The sequence below is a fragment of the Podarcis bocagei genome (genome assembly GCF_964188305.1).
Source record: "Podarcis bocagei genome assembly, chromosome: 8".
Lineage (NCBI taxonomy): Eukaryota > Metazoa > Chordata > Lepidosauria > Squamata > Lacertidae > Podarcis > Podarcis bocagei.
The window spans coordinates 45,701,460-45,722,853 of NC_138133.1; the positions used below are offsets into that span (position 1 = coordinate 45,701,460).

The 21,394-nt window shown below is 39.7% G+C and overlaps 2 protein-coding genes across 3 annotated transcripts in view; both read left to right on the forward strand.

Annotated features, from left to right (window-relative positions):
* The window catches only part of YES1 (YES proto-oncogene 1, Src family tyrosine kinase), a 30,002-nt gene extending 20,212 nt beyond the window's left edge, over window positions 1-9,790 (forward strand). For both annotated transcript variants that reach the window (XM_081205759.1, XM_081205758.1), the window contains 8 exons: window positions 799-902; window positions 1,002-1,151; window positions 1,335-1,490; window positions 1,880-2,059; window positions 3,711-3,787; window positions 4,137-4,290; window positions 4,843-4,974; window positions 6,032-9,790. In XM_081205759.1, coding sequence (XP_081061885.1) covers window positions 799-902; window positions 1,002-1,151; window positions 1,335-1,490; window positions 1,880-2,059; window positions 3,711-3,787; window positions 4,137-4,290; window positions 4,843-4,974; window positions 6,032-6,240 — 1,162 coding nt within the window. In that variant the 3' untranslated portion in view covers window positions 6,241-9,790. The remainder of the gene's footprint in view (window positions 1-798; window positions 903-1,001; window positions 1,152-1,334; window positions 1,491-1,879; window positions 2,060-3,710; window positions 3,788-4,136; window positions 4,291-4,842; window positions 4,975-6,031) is intronic.
* A 4,309-nt stretch (window positions 9,791-14,099) lies between these two features.
* LOC308593431 (mitochondrial enolase superfamily member 1-like) lies at window positions 14,100-20,437 on the forward strand. Its single transcript, XM_081205770.1, has 4 exons — window positions 14,100-14,339; window positions 15,379-15,487; window positions 18,540-18,655; window positions 20,181-20,437. The coding sequence occupies exons 1-4, from the start codon at window positions 14,256-14,258 to the stop codon at window positions 20,307-20,309; spliced, it is 438 nt and encodes a 145-aa protein (XP_081061896.1). The 5' UTR covers window positions 14,100-14,255; the 3' UTR covers window positions 20,310-20,437.
* Window positions 20,438-21,394: the final 957 nt, after the last annotated feature.

The window sequence follows — 21,394 nt, forward strand, 5'->3', positions numbered from 1 at the left end:
TCAGCCAGATGGGCGGGGTATAAATAAATTATTATTATTATTATTATTATTATTATTATTATTATTATGAGAAGGAACCATGTCTATAGTTTATTTTTTAATCTATAAATATTCAGTTGCATAAGTTTAATTTTATTGCTTGCTTAATGTTTGTTTCTATGCTAGTCAGGAGTGTTTAAGATATGATAGGATATAAAATGATATGTCACACATAACATAATGTGTTTTCCAAATCAATAAATAGTTATAAATATTGCCTCACTTTAAAATACTGTTTGATATGCTTGACATTTAAAAAATACCACAAAACTACAATGGAACAATGAATTTTAAATGAAAAAATGTAGGGGAACAACAAAATTACATTGAAGCTACAATCCAAAGACTGCCTCAGCAAAACCAGTGATTGCATTAGTCCAGTGGAATTTTTAACTATTTTAATTGAGCAGTTAACCCCCCATGTCATTCCACAACTGTGGGCCACAAAAGAGTTTGCCATGGGGTATGAGAGAGTGGCTAGAGTTCAAGAATAAGAATAAAGACTTAGACTATTACTCGGCCTTTGGAACAATTTCCATGGTTCTTAAACCATAGTCCATAAAGAAGGAAACCATACTTCCTGTTCAAATAGAAAATATTGCAGGTTTATAGTAGGATCAGTATGGAAAGCCATATTCTTATCACTTGAGATGCAATTGACTTTTTTTGGTAAAATGTTATCTTTACACTGCAGTATTATTCAGACTGTTGCAAGAGAATCCTTATTTGACCATATATTTTTTCCTTTGAATTATCTAGATGGTATTTTGGTAAGATGGGCAGGAAAGATGCAGAGAGATTACTTTTAAATCCTGGGAACCAACGTGGTATTTTCTTAGTCCGTGAGAGTGAAACCACAAAAGGTATATCATTAATTTTGTTATTTCATAGGGCAAACAACTATTGTTGTTTATAAATACATTGACAAAAGCAAAACTTTACTTTTTTACCTTTTTTTCAAGGTGCTTATTCCCTTTCTATACGTGACTGGGATGAGGTTAGAGGTGACAATGTGAAACACTACAAAATTAGAAAACTTGATAATGGTGGATATTACATAACAACTAGAGCACAATTTGAATCTTTGCAAAAGCTGGTCAAGCACTATACAGGTAAGTCTTAAATCCTCCAGCTTCATATATAGCTGCAGAAATGAAAATATATAGAAGCAGATCTTGATATTATTAAAAGATTTATAAAGAGCACTTTTGGTCTAATGAGAGAATTTATGGAAATGACTTTTTGTTGTTGAAAATTGTGACTATCTGGGATTTTTTTCTTCTTCTAATTACCAGATCATGCTGATGGCCTGTGTCATAAATTAACAACTGTGTGCCCAACTGTGAAACCTCAGACACAAGGTTTAGCAAAAGATGCCTGGGAAATTCCTAGAGAGTCTTTGCGGCTAGAGGTTAAGCTGGGTCAAGGATGCTTTGGCGAAGTATGGATGGGTAAGCATTGCATAGGGAAGGGTCATAGTTAAGTGGTGCAGAATAGGCTCTACATGCAGAAGAAACCAGGTTCAGTCTGGCTCCTCCCATTTGCAAAGGATCCCTGGAAGGAGGGCTAAGAAGACTTCTGCCTTAAGGCCCTAGAGAGCAACTGCCAATCAATCTAGACAACCCTGGACAAGGTGGACCATTGATCTGATTCAGATTAAGGCCTCTCATCGGTTCATGAAGCATGAATAAAGGGATTTTAATATGATTCTCTATACAGTTTTCAAAGTAAAAAAAGAGAAAGCAGTTATAGGTAACTGATTAGTCTAATGCCATTTATTTATTAGATTCTGAAAATCTCTCTCTGCTGTAACTGACAGTATAATGCACTGCTTCCATAGGAACATGGAACGGAACTACAAAAGTAGCAATCAAAACACTAAAACCTGGTACAATGATGCCAGAAGCTTTCCTTCAAGAAGCTCAAATAATGAAGAAATTAAGGCATGATAAACTTGTTCCACTTTATGCTGTTGTTTCTGAGGAGCCAATCTACATAGTCACTGAATTCATGACAAAAGGTACTTGTTTCTTCTTAGATGGATACAAAAGAGATTGAAATGGAAATATTTTGTAAATTCTGTTGTTTGGTTTGCTGGGTCTCCCTTGCAAGTAATCTGATGGTCTTTAAAAGACTGACATATTCTCTTTTTTCTTTCTTACATTGTCACAGTTTTAACTGCTTAACTGTTTGGTGTTCCATTAGGGAAAATTTCCGGGAACCTATATATGAATGGCATCAATATTTTGCTCCAATCCTATTGCTACATAAAATAAAGATTCATTTAAAACTATTTCAGATAAGACTTTCTAAAACAGGGTCTGCTTGGTATGTAATGCTAAACAATAGTTCAGTGTTACATGCACAAGTCCCAGGTTCACGCATCCCCCTGTCCTTTCTTATCTGGTTGTGACCACCATGAGTCAATTGGAAGCATTTGCTTCCATTTTCAACTAACCACTGTTTGTCATTATGTCTTAACAGTCTTAATACTTCCAATATCCCCCTTGTAGCTATGCAGAAGGAAAAGTGAGGGAGAAGACACAAGTACAAAGCTCATGAACATAACATTAAACTGCGGTTTAGTGCTTTGTGCAAACTCAGCCTATATGTCAGATACAGTCTGACTTCATAGAGTCTTTTGCATCTGAAACAAAAAAGGATAGTTCTTGTACTGCAGACATGCTGATCTGTTTCCAATTTAGCACTTGGTGCATCAGCTGAAATGAGGCCAAGACACAGTCTCCTGTGCTCCCTCCCCTTCAGTCTCCTCCATGTGGCCCAGAAGAGGATTTTGGCAACATTTAGTTATATTTTCACAGAATATAAAGTTATAAACCACAGTCTTTGATTTTTAAACAACAATGTACTAGTGACATGGGAGAAAAAGATTGGGCGCATGAATCTCATTCCAGCTTCTCCATGCAGTGCTCAACCATGACTTAGCTCAGTGTTGTGTGCGAACACAACCATTGTCAATTAACGTTGCCTTCTGTATATGAATGTACATGAGTGGATGAAAACTTATGCACTCAGGTGCATAGCAGTAGTAGATGAAATTTGAACTGGCTTCGGTTCCATTATTTTCCTAGCTGCTTGCTGTAAATATAGAAACTGCTATTGTACAGATTCTGGTAATCCAGTCTCTTTGCAAGAGGAAGAGCTCTACTCGAATGCTGCCTGTGACTAATAGATAAATCAATACTACATTTGCATCCATTTCCACAGGTCACTTGTTGGTTTGTGCATATGTGATGTAAAATTGGTGCCTCACAAAGTTATGGAGGTGGTTTCTTTTTGGGGAGTCTCATGTTCAATAAATTTTAAATGGCTCTAAATTAACAGCATTGAGCCTCTCATCCAGATAAATCCAAGGAATTAGCAGCAGTAGCAGCATTGCAGTCCCTTATATCTATTTCCTTCGTTTTGATTCCGTCAGTATTAGGTTTGTGCAATATGCTTGAGACAACCCTATTTTGAACTGTCCCTTGGAAAATTATGCGAAATCATTGTGTTTTGGACACTACTGTGTTTTGCAAAGAATATTATCTATGCTAACAGATTCCATAGCTGAGAAAACAGCCTAGAACCATTCCCTGTAAAATACTTTAATAATGTCTCATATAAGTTTCCAGCTGCACCTAAATAAATGCACTAATGTCTTTCTGCAGGTAGCTTGCTAGACTTTCTTAAGGAAGGAGAAGGGAAATATTTAAAGCTTCCGCAGTTGGTGGATATGGCTGCTCAGGTACTTGTTTAAATCAAGAGAGGTCATTTTGCTAGATTATTATCTTGTTACAACATAGTAGTATTGGGTAAATGTTGAACACAACAGTCTGCTTTAACTAGTGTATAGCTTTTTTCAGTTTATGAAGAACTTTTAATTCTGTTTGCAAAATAATAATTACTACAAGCTTGAATAGAATATATGCACAGTTAAGTCTAAAAATCTTAAATCTAAAAATGGTAAAGATCTAGTATCAGTGTTATGTTTGTAAAATGTAACAGGCAGCTAAACAAGAGCAAACATGTTTATTAGTATATGTTAAGTATTTGGGAGGCTATGAAGTGTTTTGTTAATATACAGTTTTTTAAAGATTGCAGATGGCATGGCCTACATTGAAAGAATGAACTACATTCATAGAGACCTTCGGGCAGCTAACATCCTTGTAGGAGACAACCTGGTGTGCAAGATTGCAGACTTTGGCTTAGCAAGGTTAATAGAGGACAATGAGTACACTGCCAGACAAGGTATATCTGTTATTTTGTTATATTTCTTGTTAACCAACAGAATTAATTTGAGAGATTTAAAATCTAGAACCACATCTGGGTTCATGATCAGCAGGGCCTAAGCATAACTGTTTGGGGCCCAATACACACTTGTAACATGGGTTTCTTTCACACACATATTATAGTTGCATACCATCCTTGCAGTCTCATGAACCATGAAATAAAAATTTCTATTTCAATTCTGAAATTGCATTTTCTATATTTCTGAAATTACACCATATCCTACACTGGGGCTTTTCTATAATACCTGAACCCTATCATTGCTATATTTATATAACATTAGATCTAGCTTGAAGTTCAGAAATGTTATTATTTTGCAATTTGGGGGGTTGGTCCTAACAAAGGTGTTACCCCATCAGTGTTTGATCCCCATGAACCTATGGGGCTGCAAACATTTTAAAAGGTTATTTAAATGTTTATACTTCTGGCCTTGTAAAATTATGAATTCTCTCCGCAGAGTCAATCTTGCAAATTCACACCAAAACTACTTTTTATACTTCTATCCACTTTTAGGGGCCAAATTCCCAATTAAGTGGACAGCACCTGAGGCTGCATTATATGGTCGGTTTACAATTAAATCTGATGTCTGGTCATTTGGAATTTTGTTGACAGAGCTTGTAACAAAGGGTCGTGTGCCATATCCAGGTAAAAAAAAAAGAATAAGAATATTGTTGTTTGCTTATATGGTATCTTGAATGTGTGAGCTAACTCACTGTTCTATTTCTTGCTGTGTGTTTTTTGCTTAAAAATTCATGCAGTGCAAGATAGCCTGTTTTATTCACTAGTATTCAAAACTGGTTTGTCTCCAGCATTGTTTTCACATGTGAACAAGAGTTCACCACTAAACTAAAAGTACTGAAGATTAATTTGTTAGTTTAGTTAGGTGGTTCTGCTTTATGAAAGGACTGGAGCCTATATATTATACTATTATTGATTTTGGCCACCTCAGAAAATCAATTCTCTAGGCAGTGTACATACCAATATGTGAAACAAGATTACACCACCACAATAATACAATAAATTCAATGCTAAAAGCTGTCCCAACATGAAATAAAACAAACGTCCCTCACAGTAAACAGAACATTTCACAAATAAAAGAGCTAAAACCAACCTATCAGCAAAGACTAATATGAAAATGATATCAATAGGCCTGGGGGTATATAAAAGTTGTTGCAAAGAGAGAGAAGATGAAGGAGCCTCAGGTTGCTGGGGAAGAACCTGTGTGAGGAGAGCCGTGGGAAGGTGAAGACCCTCAGTCCTCGCAACTGCCTCATTGGGGCAAGACCTACCGGGGAAAGTTGCTTTGATCACTAGGCCTGAGCTGTTCTGGTTTCTTTGGAGTTAACTTCACTGAAACTGGTTGTTTTGTTGCTGACCTGCCCCTGACTCCAGCTCCTGACATTAACTATAGACAAAACTGCAAACTGTAGTGAACAGGACAGCATCTCTTCGTTTCAGATCTCGGTTTGTCACCCCCCAAACAAACCATGACTTATGACTGACTTCAGGTTTGAAAACTCAGACAGTCATAGCTTAGCGACACAAACTATGGGTTTGCATTACATCTGAACCCAGCCAATATCTTGTTTCAGATACATCCGTTATTCATAGATTCTCAAAAGGCCAGAAAATCACTGGCCATTCCTTAAAAGCTCTTCCATGTTCTTGACTATAAACTTCAATCCATATTGTATAATTTTAGGCATGGTAAACCGGGAAGTTTTGGAACAAGTGGAACGTGGCTATAGAATGCCTTGTCCTCAAGGATGCCCAGAATCTCTCCATGAGTTAATGAAACTGTGTTGGAAGAAAGATCCTGATGAAAGACCAACATTTGAGTATATTCAATCTTTCTTAGAAGACTATTTTACTGCAACAGAACCACAGTACCAGCCTGGAGATAATTTATAAGTCTTTGGCCTACATTCATTGCACAAATCTGCCAAATATAAAATACTTCCAAAAAAAAATCCTTGCTGATTGGAAGGACTCAGAGGAGAGCAAATTGCCATTTGCATGCTCTTGATGGCTAGCAAACTGGAATTCCATAATACAATTGCACAAAACCACTTTTTAAAGTGTTATACCCAAATGTACCAATGATGTGATATTTTCCTTCCTTATTCTGTCAGGGTCCAGAAGAAGCATACCTTAAAATTGGTGGTAAAATGAGTGTTACCATTACAGTTCATAAGAGTGGCACAGCTAATCTGTTTCTTTTTCTCTTGTCTTATCTGTACTGCAAAGGGAACACCAGCAATTAGATAAACTTCTGAATGGAAATGTTCTGAGAATAAGAAAGGAGGTGTATGGGACCAAACAATTCTGTTCCAATTTTATAAAATGTCCTGTGTCCAAAAATTGAGATAGCACTACAGTTGTGATCTTGAGACCCATTTTACATTGATTTAATTATGATAGGAAAGTATTCTTTTAAAAACCAGACAATTTATGATAAACTTGATTAAATTGTAGACCTCAGTAGTGGAAGTGAAGAGCATTAATGCACTGTAGAGATACTTTTATGTTAATGTAACTGAAAATTAGTATATGCAAGTTGATCTCCACCCCCACTTCTGCGATACTTTAATGATAAATAAAGGTAACCACAAGTTGAATTGATGCAATCAGGGGGAAAGAGAAAGTCTCATCATTCTTTCAAGAGGTAGCCTTTCAGAGAGAAATGCCCTGTGAAACATGCCTCAATCTTGTGAGCTTCTTTCAGGAGAGAGAGAGAGAGAGAGGGAGGGAGAGGTGGTCAGTAGATACATATGCTTCCTATAAAACATTGCTAGTTCAGGGATTCACAAAATTGCACTTCTGCTTTTCTTAAGAAGATACTCTTATGTATCATTAACAAAGTATTTATGGAAAAAAGTGTGAAAAGTTGAGGAGCCCAATATATTTAGTATTAGATTATTGACAGCAAATTATTAATGGTGAGTTGGCCCAGCTGTTGCATACTATATTCAAGCACCAAGCCAACAGAGCATGCATACAGAACAGGGTTTGCACATGGAAGGGCTGTTTAGAAAAGCCAAACTCCCACCAATAAGTGGCTGTGTGTGGAAGGGGGAGTGGTTGGTAGGATTTACCATTCCCGCCCCCCGGGCTTTGCATATTCACCCCACTAGATTCAGCTAGTGGCAAGCGTGGAGGAGCCTTCTTCCACCTGCATATTGTCCTTAGTTATATTTGGAAGTAATAGTAGTTAACATAACCTCTGACATATCAAGCAATAATGTGCCGTTGGCATTGTTAGAATTTGCCAATTTTACTTTTAAAAAAATTCTGCACAACAAACTTTTTCTGTGAAAATTATGATCAACATCATTGTCATATCAGACAAATCGTATGGATTTAGTTCTTAATGGTTACATTTGTTGCATCGGGAGTTTTGAATTCTGCTCCTACAATATTTTTTGTAAAACGGTGCAATTATGTTGCATTTTCCCTTATCATTTATGCACCCCTAACTATGAAATTTTCTAAGGGTTCTATGTAGAAAATAAATTATGAGATTGTGATTTTTCCTGTATGTTAGAATGGGTAATGCAATTACATTTATGTAATAATGCAACACATCAGTAAATTATTCTGATATTGATTGGATGTTTATTAACAAATGGAACAATTCATTGTAACAACATTTGTATAGTGAGGAAACAAAAAAACACTTAACTTTATGATCCAGTTCATGAAAAACGATTATGTATTTTAAAAAGAATGCCCTCAGTATCTACAACTTTCTTTGTGATAAGTCTTTTACCTCAAATCTTTGATGTAATTAAGCTGTTTTGGCAAATAAGAACTTGGCACTGACATACTTTTTTATTAAAAGTAATACAGTACACTACAAAAATTAATTATTTTTATAAAGTATGTTTTTAATTTTGTTTAACGGGATTGATTTTAAATTAAATTCACCCAAATTATAGCAGCTTATCTTTTTTAAAAAAAGAAAAGAAAAACCCTGATAGGTTCCCGAGCTGCTTTCTTAAGCCAGGATGACATAGGGGTTAGAGTGCCAAGGAGAGCAGGGTGCAAATCCCCACTTGGGATTCATGCTCACTGGGGGTCCTTAGGCCAGGCACTGCCTCTCAGCCCAACCTACCTCGCAGGGTTGTTGTGGGGATGGGGGAGAGCTATGTGTGCCACCTTGGGCTGAAAAGGGCGGCCTATAAATGCAATAAATAAATAAATAATTTGAACATCACTTTAGAACTCTAGAGGATTATAAGAATCACTATTCTGTTGGCGTTTCATTTTGCATTCTTCTAAACATTTTTTTCAGCAGTCCATATAGACTATATCTTGCAGGTGGTCAGGGCTTACTTAATTTCTCCCCCTTAGAATATTAATTACTTTTCATAAATTATTTTCTCTGTCCTGTTTCCATTTCAGTGAGCAAGTGAACCCTTCTAAGATACGCTCTGAACTGTTCCCCCTTACCAATTAACTATAAGAAAACACTAACGACTACTTTGCTCCATGTGGATGAGGCGTCTTGTGATATTATGAAAGTTTTGTTATTAATTTGTATACTTCGCAGCAGTTTTTGGGCTACAGTCCCAGGATTGCAGCAGTATTTGTGGATATTCCCTGCTCCAGTACTTTGCCAAATAGATCAGAGACTGAACTGTACCATGAATTGAATAGTATCACTGCTATGTGTGTGTGTGTGGATCTCAGGATTCTCTCCCCTCCACTTCCTTCCACATGTGAGCTGCATTGGTAGGTGTTGGGGAGTTTGCACCCCACAGCAGCCTCTTGCATGAGTGGTGTGTGTGTGTGTGGTTGTGGTTTGCTCCTCAGTGGACTGGGAGTGATTAAGAAAATTATGCAGAAACACAGCTGAAAAGAATGGATGCCACCATTTTCTTGTGTTTCTCCTGTTCATTTCAAAGAGATCCGTGCTGGGAAAGTTCCCAACAGATTGTGCTGTTGGTTATAATTTCTCAGACACTACTTCCATGCCATCTCAGCTCGTTTTTAATGCAAATGACACAAAAGCTTAGTTTTGTGCATTGTTTCCCATGTCTTCTTGGACAACCTCATTCTTCATTCAATATTGTACAGCCAATCCCACATCTCCAGTGTACAGAAGTGCCGCTGTATATTATGACTGTAGAAATCCTAGTATACTGTTTTCTAAACAAAACAAAACGACGATGCAAACTTTTTACATGTTTTCAACTACTACATTTATTGTATTTTCAGCACTTGCGCTACTGTAATCAATCATTTAAGAATGATTTTGATATTTTAATGGAAACAGTTATGTAACATTTCTGATTAAAACTGTATTGCAAACCTTGCCCATCTGTTTTGTTGAAGCTACATTGTGTGGTAACTTTTCATTTTTAAATTTTGGTTTGGTTTTCCTATCATGCTGTGTACATAAGCTCAAATATTTTTAATATTTTATTACTTTTGCATAATTAAACTTCCTAAAGTATAATCATTGTGTAGTGGATACTGTTTACAAAAACAAACCATGGTTTAACATCTGTGGAAATCTAAGCATAACTCATTATTCCTCAATTCAGCAGTGGTGCTTATTTATATTACAGTCTATTTGTTAAATGTCATATTTTGCTAGATGTATGTCAATTCGTAACCACAGCCCTTTCCTCAAAAATGTCTGATATGAAAGTTCAAAAAATATCAAATTGTTGGAGCAGAGTGTTTAATAGCTTTGACATTGACAATTTGTATTTTCAGACAGTATCCAGGGCACTCTTCCCCATACAAGTTTCCTGGATTAAATCAACTTTTACCCAGACTTCTTGAAAGTGGCCACTTATTTGCCTCTGAATCTTATTGAAGTAGGCTATAGCATTATGGTAATTGGTAGTAGCACTTCATATTCCTATGAAATTATATCAGAACATCTTGCATATATATCCTATTAGATGAGGTAGTGAACCCTGATCCAAAAAGTCCCCACTTAACAACTCCCTACTACTTTGGAAGATGCTCATTCCTGAAACTTTCTACTTCCACTGATAACTCCCAAATGTCTCTTACCCCTGGTTTTGCTGCCTCCTTGGCCAGATATTGATTTTGTTCTAGGCCAGTCATCTGTCTGTGATGAAGAGCAAGTGAAATACTGTCAAGGATAAAACAGCCTTAGAAAAAATTAGTTTCCTTGCGGAGAACACACAGGCGTGGGAAAATCTCAGGATAGAATCATAGAATCATAGAATCATAGAATCATAGAGTTGGAAGAGACCACAAGGGCCATCGAGTCCAACCCCCTGCCAAGCAGGAAACACCATCAGAGCACTCCTGACATATGGTTGTCAAGCCTCTGCTTAAAGACCACCAAAGTAGGAGACTCCACCACACTCCTTGGCAGCAAATTCCACTGTCGAACAGCTCTTACTGTCAGGAAGTTCTTCCTAATGTTTAGGTGGAATCTTCTTTCTTGTAGTTTGGATCCATTGCTCCGTGTCCGCTTCTCTGGAGCAGCAGAAAACAACCTTTCTCCCTCCTCTATGTGACATCCTTTTATATATTTGAACATGGCTCAAATAACGGTGCTACAACCAGTTACTAGAAATTGGAGAGAGATGCAGGGATGATCTTTCTCTACTCTCCCCCCTTAATTTCAGAAGTACAGTAGACAGACTCCCACACAGCTCAAGGGAAAGAGACACAGCTTTGCTTCCTGCTAATCAAGCAGCACTATGTGCAGTTTCAGCAGAGACCAATATCCACGGGGTTGTTCCTATGTCTTATTTATACCATCTATTTGCAGTCTCTCTTTCCCTCTGTCCGTGTGTGTGTGAGAGAGGGAGATAGTAAGTGTATGAAATCAGCTTGAGGCCTATTTTGAGTGTGAAAATGCACACAACCTTTCACATCAGTAACAAACGACATACATTACAAGGTGTGATATTATCAGTTCCTATTTCTCTGATTTTAAATATGTTTTGTGACCTGGCTCTACTGTGTTTTTATGAGCAATTTATGCATTTTCCTCCATTAGTCCATTTTCTACCCATCAGCCTCTTCTGACTTGCCAATTATGTCTCCTTACTGATTTGTTTGCATATCCTGATAATCGACATAAGGTATTTTTAATTTTTTTTTGGTCTACATAAACTGGTGTGAAGCCCAGATACCCAAGCTTAATAGTTTTTGCTGTTTTTGAAATGACTAGTGAATTTAAGAAGTATTACCTCAAAACCACAGACTTGCAAGTACAGTTAATTCTGAGCAGGGCAACTGGACTGTGGCCACAGTTAGCATGTTCCAAAAATTCTAAGGTTGGCATCCCACTGAGTCACTGATCTCAGTCAACTATTTCAGAGAAGTAGGAACTTTTCATAAAACACCACCTTTACAAAGTACTCTGTCCAGATTTCAATGAGTCTGCTCTCAGTATGACTTGGATACTACCCCAGATGCTTAGAAAGTTAAGATAGTTTTAATCTGTTTTAGCATTTTAACTTTGTATGTTTGAATTTTTTCCTTGATTTTATTGTTTACCCTTTTGTAAACCACTTTGAGGGGGTTTTATGGTCAAGCAGTGTATAAATTTTATGAAATAATAGATCTCTACGCCCTCCCATTTAAATGGTGCAATGATCATGTTGCTTTTCTATTCATTGGCACTCCTTTCAGAAGCAAGACACAAGTATTATACTTCTCAAAGACTTCTAAGTGTCTACTGAGCTGTTCTACAGAGTCTGGTGACTATACCAATAAAGCATTTCAGGGACGCAAAACATTACAGTGGAGGCAGCTTCAAACACAGTATCATAGGAGCAGTTTCATGGGGCCTGTTGTGCTTCTTTAGGAGAACGTGTTAAATAAGGATAATACCACTTATTTCAGTCTTTTTTTATATAAGCTATTCGTGCAACCCTTCTCAAAATGGCCCAATTTCATCCCAGGCCAAAAGCTTTTCAATCAATGATGGTGGTAAATAAGGGCTTAGCAAAAGTTTGAAACTTCTGTCACCACATACAATTCCTTCCCACTGAAACAGGGAATATTGAGGGCTGAAGGCAGTTTACAAGAGCTGGGAAGAAGGTCAGCACAGGAACTGCAGGAAGACCAAGGAGAAGGCACCAGAAGGCATACCAGGAATACCAGATAATTGCAAAGGCCCAACTGATATACTGGTTAGCCTTTCAGATGCTCTTTCAACATAACTAGTTGTGGGCTTTTTCCAGGATGTGTTCTAACTGGGTTTGACTTAACAGTCTGTCATTTTAATCGTTGCCTCACCTGCTCTTGCACCTGTAGCAGGAGCTTGGGGTGCAAGAATTAGCAAGTGAAGTTTTCATTGGTATAGAGAGAAACATGATCACTTGCTAATTGGTGCAGATCAAAGGGGTTGTTCAGGCTCAGTTAAAGGTTCCAGTTCAAAAGGCGACAAATGGTACAGTAGCTCTCTGGATTAGTCTGTTTTAGATATTTTTGGCCTGGCCTGTTTGTTTTAGATATTAAAGCATTAACATTCCCTTTGATTTAAAGCCTGTTTTGTTAGGGTGATCATTAACAGCCATCACCTGCTTGGCACACATTTAACATTAGGTCCAAGCTGGAAAAAGTTTCAGCTGCTAAATCTTCAGAACTTGTGCCAGATCTCAGCAGTAATGCCTGTTTTCAGTGCCAGGGGCTGAACAATGGAATAGAGATGGAGTAGGGAATCTGTGGTTCTTCTGCTGCTGTTCTATAACCACTCCCACCATACCTGACCACTGGACATGCTGGCGTTGGCTTGGGGCAGTTTGGGAGTCCAATTACATCTGAAGTGCTTGTCCACTCCTGGAATATATAGATTAAAGTGCACCTGAGTGTGTGCAAAAAGCATTTTCTATACCAATAACTATGGAGAATCCCTATCCTCATCGAGGATTGAGGAAAGAACTTCCTAGTCAAAGAGGATGTGTCCATAAATGCTCAAGTCCCAAGTCTTTGATGTGTTACTTTATTGGGGGGGCAAGACTTAAGGCTGCAATTGATCCTGTTCATCTGGGAGTATGCAACATTGACATCAATGGGGCTTCTAAGTAGACAATTGTACAGTGGTACCTCGGGTTACATACGCTTCAGGTTACATACGCTTCAAGTTACAGACTCCGCTAACCCAGAAATAGTACCTCGGGTTAAGAACTTGGCTTCAGGATGAGAACAGAAATCGTCCTCCGGCGGCGTGGCAGCAGCAGGAGGCCCCATTAGCTAAAGTGGTGCTTCAGGTTAAGAACAGTTTAAGGTTAAGTATGGACCTCTGGAACGAATTAAGTACTTAACCACTGTACTGAAACACATTTATTATGGTATAAACTCGTAAGTCCACAAAAGGTTATGTCATAATAAACCTGAGAAACAGTATCCATTTTGGGGGGGTGTTTGGGAGAAAGTTAGCATTGCAGTGCGCCTGTGCATGCTATTAAAGAAACAGGTTGGTTTGTTTTTCTGAGTTCAATCGCAAACCCCATTAAAGCACATTGGAAGCACCGAAGAATTCTGGGCCCTGTAGTTCATCCCTCGCAGAGTTACTACTTCCAGCAACCCTTAAGAAACTACAGAGCCCAGAATTCTTTGAGGCAGGGCGGGAAATGCGTGAAAAAGGCATAGTTGCGCAACTAGGCTCGGTGCTCCAGGATAAGCGCAAACACCGCGCGAATACCCCCTTGGAGTTGCATCGCAGCGCGACCCTAACTCAGCCAGGATTCCGGCCAGCCTCTTTCCGCCTTGTGGGGCTCTAACTTGTGGGGCCGCCCCTTCCTCTCTAGCTCTTCCCTGTTCTTCGAGCCTCCTCGGCATTTGCTTCCCCCTCCAACCTCCTCCCCTCGGATGCGGCCGCCCACAAGCGCCGCGCGGCCCAATCGGCGTCCCGTAGGGATCCCCAGGGGTCGGCGGAAAGCGGATTCCCGCAGAACTCCCGCCGGAGGCTCCCTGTCGCGATGGGCCGAGGGAGGGTGTTGGGTCTGGCCACGAGCGACGTCCGCTTCCCCACGTCCCTGGCCCGCCATGGCTCAGACGCGATGGTAAGCGCTGCGCCCGAGCGCGCCCTCTGCCAAGGCGCCGCGCCGCAGCCGGATCTCCGGCGGCTCCAGCCGGGCAGATCTCCTCGGGCGCCCACGCTAGATCTCGCCGATTGGGCTCGCCTGCCTCTCTTGCTTTCCTCCCTCGGGCGTTTTCCCAAGCTCAGCGGAGCTGCGGAAGTTGTACCTCCTAGTTTTCAATGAGTTAGGATGCTAGTCGATCACTTTAGACGTGTTCCTGCTTTCTGCTCTTGGATTTGTCGTGATTTAGACACCACGCTGCTTGTCCCTTTACGCAGCTAGGTTTGGCTGGGCAAATAGCTTCATGACAGGTGTTATCAGCCCCGTACAAGCTTGTGTGAGGCCCCGCGTGGGAATCTTGCTGGAACAAAGTTATAAACTCAAACCAAAAAGCATCCAGTGTCATGGGCGTAACCAGGATTTGGGGGAGGGCAGGACTTTTGTTGGGTGGGCAGAACCGAAGTGATTGGTCAGTTAAGTATTTCTATTGTTTTACCTGACCTGGGGGGGCAGCTGCCCCCTGCCCCCCTTGTCCAGTGCTGTGGTTACCATCTTATCCCTCTGAGGTTGGGGCAAGTGTACCTGACTGCCCCCACCTCTTCACCTAAAATTCTATAACGCCCTTCATCTGAGGATCACATGATGGTTTACAATATAAAAACCCCAAAATACATACCATAGTAACTAAACACAAACAATAACCGCCATACCCACAGGGGAGAAACTACATCATGTTCTATATGGAACTACACTGTTCCCTTTTATTGTTAGTAAATTTATAGGGAAATTTCTTAATGAAGAAAAAGTTGGTGCTTCCTGTTTGAAGGCTTTCACTGCCCTTTCCTACAACGCTGGTGGTAAAGAGATACACTACACCTCTTGATTTAAAACAAAACAACAACAACCCTTATTCAGAAAAATTGTACTTGGTGAAGATGTCTATGTAAGAAGCCAGATGTAGATGCAAGTGTGTGTGTGTGTTGCTGGCATCAATATTGGTTGTTTTTGCTCTTCCATTTAGCACCCCGACCCAGATTATTCTGCAGTTTATGTTGTAATAGAAACAGATGCTCCTGACGGGCTCAAAGGTTATGGCTTAACATTTACGCTGGGCAAAGGGACAGAAGTGGGTAAGTTATCATGTTGCCTCCAATTTAAATTAATCATCTGTTGTGAGAATGACAATTCCTCATTGGAAAGGGCCTCCAAGAGGAAATCTAAGTTCAGGAGCTTTCTTGATCTTTGTACTAATAAGTCATGTATTGCAACTGCTCCGCTGCAAAGCCATAGAGCACTGAAGCCTTTTGGCCAAGGGTTAGAGAATTTTCATTACTTCTGTTAGTGTTAATACTACTTCAGTATTGAGGGTACCTACAAAACTCTTGCCATTTCCTGCTGCCTTAGGCATGGCATTTAATGGCAAGCTATCCTTGCAGCTCTTAACTGCAGGTTACCAAAGTGTTGCTTTAAGCAGCCTCCATTTTTTCAGCAATCATGATGATATTTTAAAAGCTTCTTTCCCTGAACATCAGCTCATACATGCTAATGCAAGCACTCAGCAGGGTTGGTAGCACTGATGTGAAGTTGTTGCATTCCTTTGGACTAAACCATAGAGTTAAGAAGCTTTTAAACATAAATCCCATATTATGAAGGGCTGCCATTAGTGGACTCTATCACCACCTGCTGGCTACTTCCAGAGGGGCAGCCATATTTGTTGATGCAAAAAAATGAAGCTTGTGGTATCTTAAAAACCAACCAGGTGTCAGGGCTGGGGAACCTGTAGGCCTTTTTTTTAATAATTTCAGTCACCAGGTGAGAATAACAGCCCCTATGGGTGTAAGAGCCTTCTGGTTCTGCAGATAAAATTTATCTGATAAATAAATATTTTCAAATTGTGTTTTTGTGTGGTCTTGACTTTAAATCAGTAAATATAGACCTTGATGCCTTTCTGCTGCATCTGGAACCTAATATTTATTGTAAAACAGGGATAGGAAACTGTGGCCCTTCATAGGTTATTTGACTCCAGTTCCCATCAGCTCTAGCCAGCAAGTTACCTCACCTCACACATGTCTGTTTCAGAATAACTGGATGCAAACTGCCCCATCTCTTCCCACATTTAATGTTCTCTCACATTTCGATCTTGCCACATGCACTTTACAGACCTGTAGCACATTCCTGGAAAAACTCCACTTTAATTTCATGCCATTTTCTAATCATACACACACAATGGGCATTTCTGTATATAATGTGTACTCTCCTGCTCCCCAAAATTTATTCTGATCTAGTTATCTGTGTAGATTTGCATGCCATTTAGCAACAGAGTTCAACCTGGATAAATTTTGCTTCTTTTAAAACACATGAAAAGTTTCCTATGCTCATCATCAGTGGCGTGCTTTACATTTAAGGAATAACTGGAAAGCACTCTCAAGCAGCAGGTGAAATTCTATCATTTACCAGGGTGTGTATGTATAAATGGTGATGTAAAATGTTGCAAACATGATCAGATTTAAAGCAAAGGTTTTAACACACAACAGTTGCAATATCAGCTACTATTATCTTCTAGAAACATTTTGGCTACTTCCTCCCCCCCCCCCCCGCATATCTTCTGCCAATGCAAACTGCTGAGCAATTTTCCCATCAGTTTGGGTTTCTGCTTAGTATAGTAACGTCTTAGCCACCTGCGGTTCCTTCCGATCCCAGTGCAACAACAACAACAGAATCATAATCCTTTAAAGCCTTTCCACTCCACTCTGCAGTATCTTGCTGCAGCTATTAACACTAGTAAATGAGTTGCAAGGCTTGATGTTGATCAAACAGCTGTGATAACCCTAATCGGATTATATGACTTACAGTTCTCTTTTGATATCCTTTACTGCTTCTGTTCACCTCAGCTGAAGTAAGAGGAGTTTGGCTTATGCATCATGCAGCTACTTTCTGTATACACACCGAAACCCTACCTTATCCCACTTCTGCTAGGAAGGAATTGATGGCATGCAATCCCTTTGGAGTTCTCTTACTTTCTTGCCAAAATTAGGAACTGCTTTACAAAATCTGATTAGTTCAATCTACCTTCATCTGTCATTCCTCTTTTGTTGGTAATTCTTCCTCCTTCCATTTCTGTGCCAATAATACTCTTGCTGCAGTTGTCGCATGTAAAAACAGTTTTTATCTTGTCTTTTAATGTCAGTGCCTACAATACCAAGTAAAAATACTTCTGTTTGGTTTTTTTTTGGTAAATGTATATTTCACCATCTTTTTCATCTTGTTATAAATCATTTCCCAGAAGCCTTTCACTTTCTTACATTCCCACCACAGATGATAAAAAGTGCCTTCCTTTTCCTTACATTTCCAACATTTATTACTTATTTTATACATTTTAGCTAATTTTACTGGTGTAATATACCATCTATACATCATTTTGATTACATTTTCTTTCAAAGCATTGCATGCAGTAAATTTTCTTCCTTTCCGTAATTTCTCCCAGTCTTTAGCTGTATATTATAACCAAAATCTTTGGCCCAATGTATCATAACCAACTTAACCTCTTCATCTTTCAAATGCCATTCCAACAGCAATTTATACATTTTTTTACAATGTTTTAAATTTGTTATTTGTTCTCTTGAAACACTAGCAGTCCTTTCATAATGACCAGGTTGCCTGCCTCCCTATGAAGCCAATTGTGTATAAGAATTTTCAGAAAAGCCCTGTCAATATCTGGGTAGTGTTTTCAAGGAACATGGAAGAAGGTTTTGTCTGTGACTGCACCCAGACTGGAATTCCCTTCCTTGTGAGAGCTGATGGCACTTTCTATCTGTTTAGACAAGCCTTTGGCCTCATTATTTGCCACTCCCATTTACTTGATTTATAACCTGCCTTCCAAGAAGTTCCTAGCTGAGCTAAGTGGCTTTAGGATTAATCCTCCTCCTGTATTTGTCATACTGTAATTTTACATAGTTTTGTTGTCCACCTCATGCTAAGTGCAGAAAGGTAGAAGTAAAATGCCAAGGACAATTTGTGATTTAACCAGTTATCCCTAGCCAAACTGGTATTTCATCGCTCTAGGATTTCATTCAAGAGTTGTTTTCGGTTTGAAGGACTGAACACACCATATTTTCACAGCTCACTAAAATCCTGGATTCATTTGCAATTTAAAACCCTTCAAGATTTTGGTGTATTTTGCAGTTGTCTGTGCAGTCAATGCACTCTCTGTCCATGTGGTCAATAAAGACTTGGATGAAATAATTGGTGATTTTCGAGGTTTCTACCGGCAGCTCACCAGTGATGGGCAACTCCGATGGGTAAGATACTTTTCAGCATTTTGGAATAAGGCCAACGCATGAATGCAAAAGTGTCCATGTAAGAAAAAATAACTGGAAATCTGTTTACCGTATTGGCCCAAATATAAGCCGCACCCACAAATAAGTCGCACCTTTAAAATACAAAGGGGGAAAAGAAAAAAAATGTAATACCCGAATATAAGCCGCTCCCTTAAAATTGGGTTACAGGCTGAAAATTGCTGCGGTTGGTAGAATTGTAACTCCAAGCCAATTTAAGCCTTTGATCTTGCAAGCCCGCGAAAGGTACCGTACAATTGCTAAAATCGCAAATTGCTGTTCAGTTGCTACAATTCTGCAGGCACACACACCCGTAAATGGCAAATGAACAGTCTCAAGCTCACAAATCGGCAAATTTTATTTATTTATTTTTTGGTTCCATTTTACTGTTTCAGCAGCGATACTGTAAAAGCCAATTTTTGTAATCCACACTTTTAGCTTTTCATGTTCAGAATTTGAAAAAAAAAGAAGTGCTGCTTATATTTCGGCCAATGCAGTAGGTATTGATCCTGCCTTCAGACATGCATTACCAAGTAAAGCAGAGCTGACTTGGTGCAACCTAAGACTTAGGTTCAACATTGCTTGTATTCTTGTATTTGTGACAACGTCAAATGCTCTCACTCAGTCCCATTTATTAACTAACACATTTTCAACAAATATTCACTAAATGCCACTATTGTACAAACCCCAAACAATGCAGGGACATTGCTAAGTGAGTTGCACCCGTCATGTTATGGTTTTGTACAAGCCAATGTATATGTTTGTGGTGGGTGTGCTGGAAAATACTAGCTGTACTTTAATACACCTTGGAATAGAATTGACCTCAATTTATCTAAATCTCAAAGGGCTGATTTCCATGACATGGAAAGCCAAACTCTGACTTACCAAGAATGTGTGGGATCCTGGAGAGGAGTGCTCAACCACTTCATTCCTCCCCAGTCCTTTTTGCTTCTGTGATGGGCAGAGCTAAGCTCAGTGCAAGTGGTTAAGTTTTATGCTCGCTTGGGGAGGCAAGGTTTGTTCTTGGTTACAGCTTACAGTTAGTGAGGAGAGAACTTAACCAGGAGTCCCTGTTCAGAGGGTGTTCTAAACCATATCTTTGCATGGTGGTTTAATTGACCAGGGAGGAGCAAAGTGGTTGTGAAACATCTTTTGGGAGCCTCCATGGTTCGCAGTCTTTCTCCAAGGTAGTTTGGCTTAACGTGTCATGCAACTCCCCTTCACTGTTTTCTTCCATACATATATGTATTCACAGAAGTCTGGGAACCAAGAATTATAGGCTTACAGAACTGCAAGGAGACGTGTAGCTGCTTATTCCATAAAAGGGTATCCTTGCTCAAGCTTTTCTTGATATCTTTCAAGCAAGGAGGCTGCCTTAGCTAGATTATTCTAAATGCTTTAGATACCTTGTAGGCCTTTGGGGAGAGTCTTCTCATGCTTATCTCTTCATGGCTACCATAATATATTGACAACATCTTTTTGTCAACAGATTGGTCCTGAGAAAGGAGCTGTTCATTTAGCCACGGCTGCTATTCTGAATGCGGTCTGGGACTTGTGGGCCAAACAGGAAGGGAAGGTAATAGATTGGACACAAGTGGACAAGACTATCACAGTTTAGTCCACCTCCCAACTATTCTGTTTTTCCATGAATGAAAGGGTAGGAATCTTCCTAATTTCAGGTGGCTGATCTATTTATATCACTGATATTCTGTGATTCAGATTTGTCTGCGAGAGACACACGTGTGGTGGGTGGCTGTTGCCCACCAGTGGTCATGACTGGAGCCAGTAGTAGGAATAGCCAGAACTGGTGCAAACCATACCTTCAAATGGACATAGCAGGGCTCATAGCGAGCTGTTTGAAGCAGTGCTATTAGCACCAATCAGTTGACGGGTAAAAACGCACCTTCAAAGGGGCTCACTGACAGCAGCGATCAGTTCCAAGGCATGGTTGCATCTCTACCTCCTTCAAGGCAGCTGAGACGCTCAGTTATCTCTCTCCTAGAATCATAGAATTGTAAAGCTGAAAGGGACCCTGAGAATCATCTGGTTCAGGGGTCAGCAACCTTTTTCAGCCGTTGCCCGGTCCACCGTCCCTCAGACCATGTGGAGGGACGGACTATATTTGGGGGGGGGGGGAATGAATGAATTCCTGTGCCCACAAATAACCCAGAGATGCATTTTAAATAAAAGGACACATTCTACTCACGTAAAAACACACTGATTCCTGGACCGTCCGCGGGCCGGATTGAAAAAGTGATTGGGCCGCATCTGGCCCACCGGTCTTAGGTTACCTACCCCTGATCTAGTTCAACTCCCTGCAATGCAGGAATATGCAGCTGTCCCATACAGGGATTGAACCTGCAACCTTGGCATTATCAGCACCATGCTCTAACCAACGGAGCTGCCCAGGCCTGCCAGTTCTCAGTAGCCATGAGAGGCAAAGGTTGAGCAAACAGGTGGCAGGTTGTAGCACTCCATACCTTGCCAGCATTCATAGGCTTCATCAGCTCAAAGTATCCAAATGGAAATGCCTAGTCAGTTCCCATAATGCATCCTGTTATTGACTGCTACCACACTGACATCTGTGATCGAGTGTATCCTATCCTCAAAGTACTGTGCAAATAATTCACAGTGGGTGTTCAGTTTTAGTTAAGTCATCTGCATTTACTAAAGCTGAGGAATAAGGAGTGATGCAAGATTTCC

What these genes read in the sequence shown, in the direction of transcription:
- LOC308593431 (XM_081205770.1), top strand. Translation starts at nt 14,256, where the DNA reads ATGGGCCGAGGGAGGGTGTTGGGTCTGGCCACGAGCGACGTCCGCTTC. An exon ending in GCCATGGCTCAGACGCGATG is followed by an intron (nt 14,340 to 15,378) that starts GTAAGCGCTGCG and finishes TCTTCCATTTAG; the next exon opens with CACCCCGACCCAGATTATTC. An exon ending in GGGCAAAGGGACAGAAGTGG is followed by an intron (nt 15,488 to 18,539) that starts GTAAGTTATCAT and finishes TGTATTTTGCAG; the next exon opens with TTGTCTGTGCAGTCAATGCA.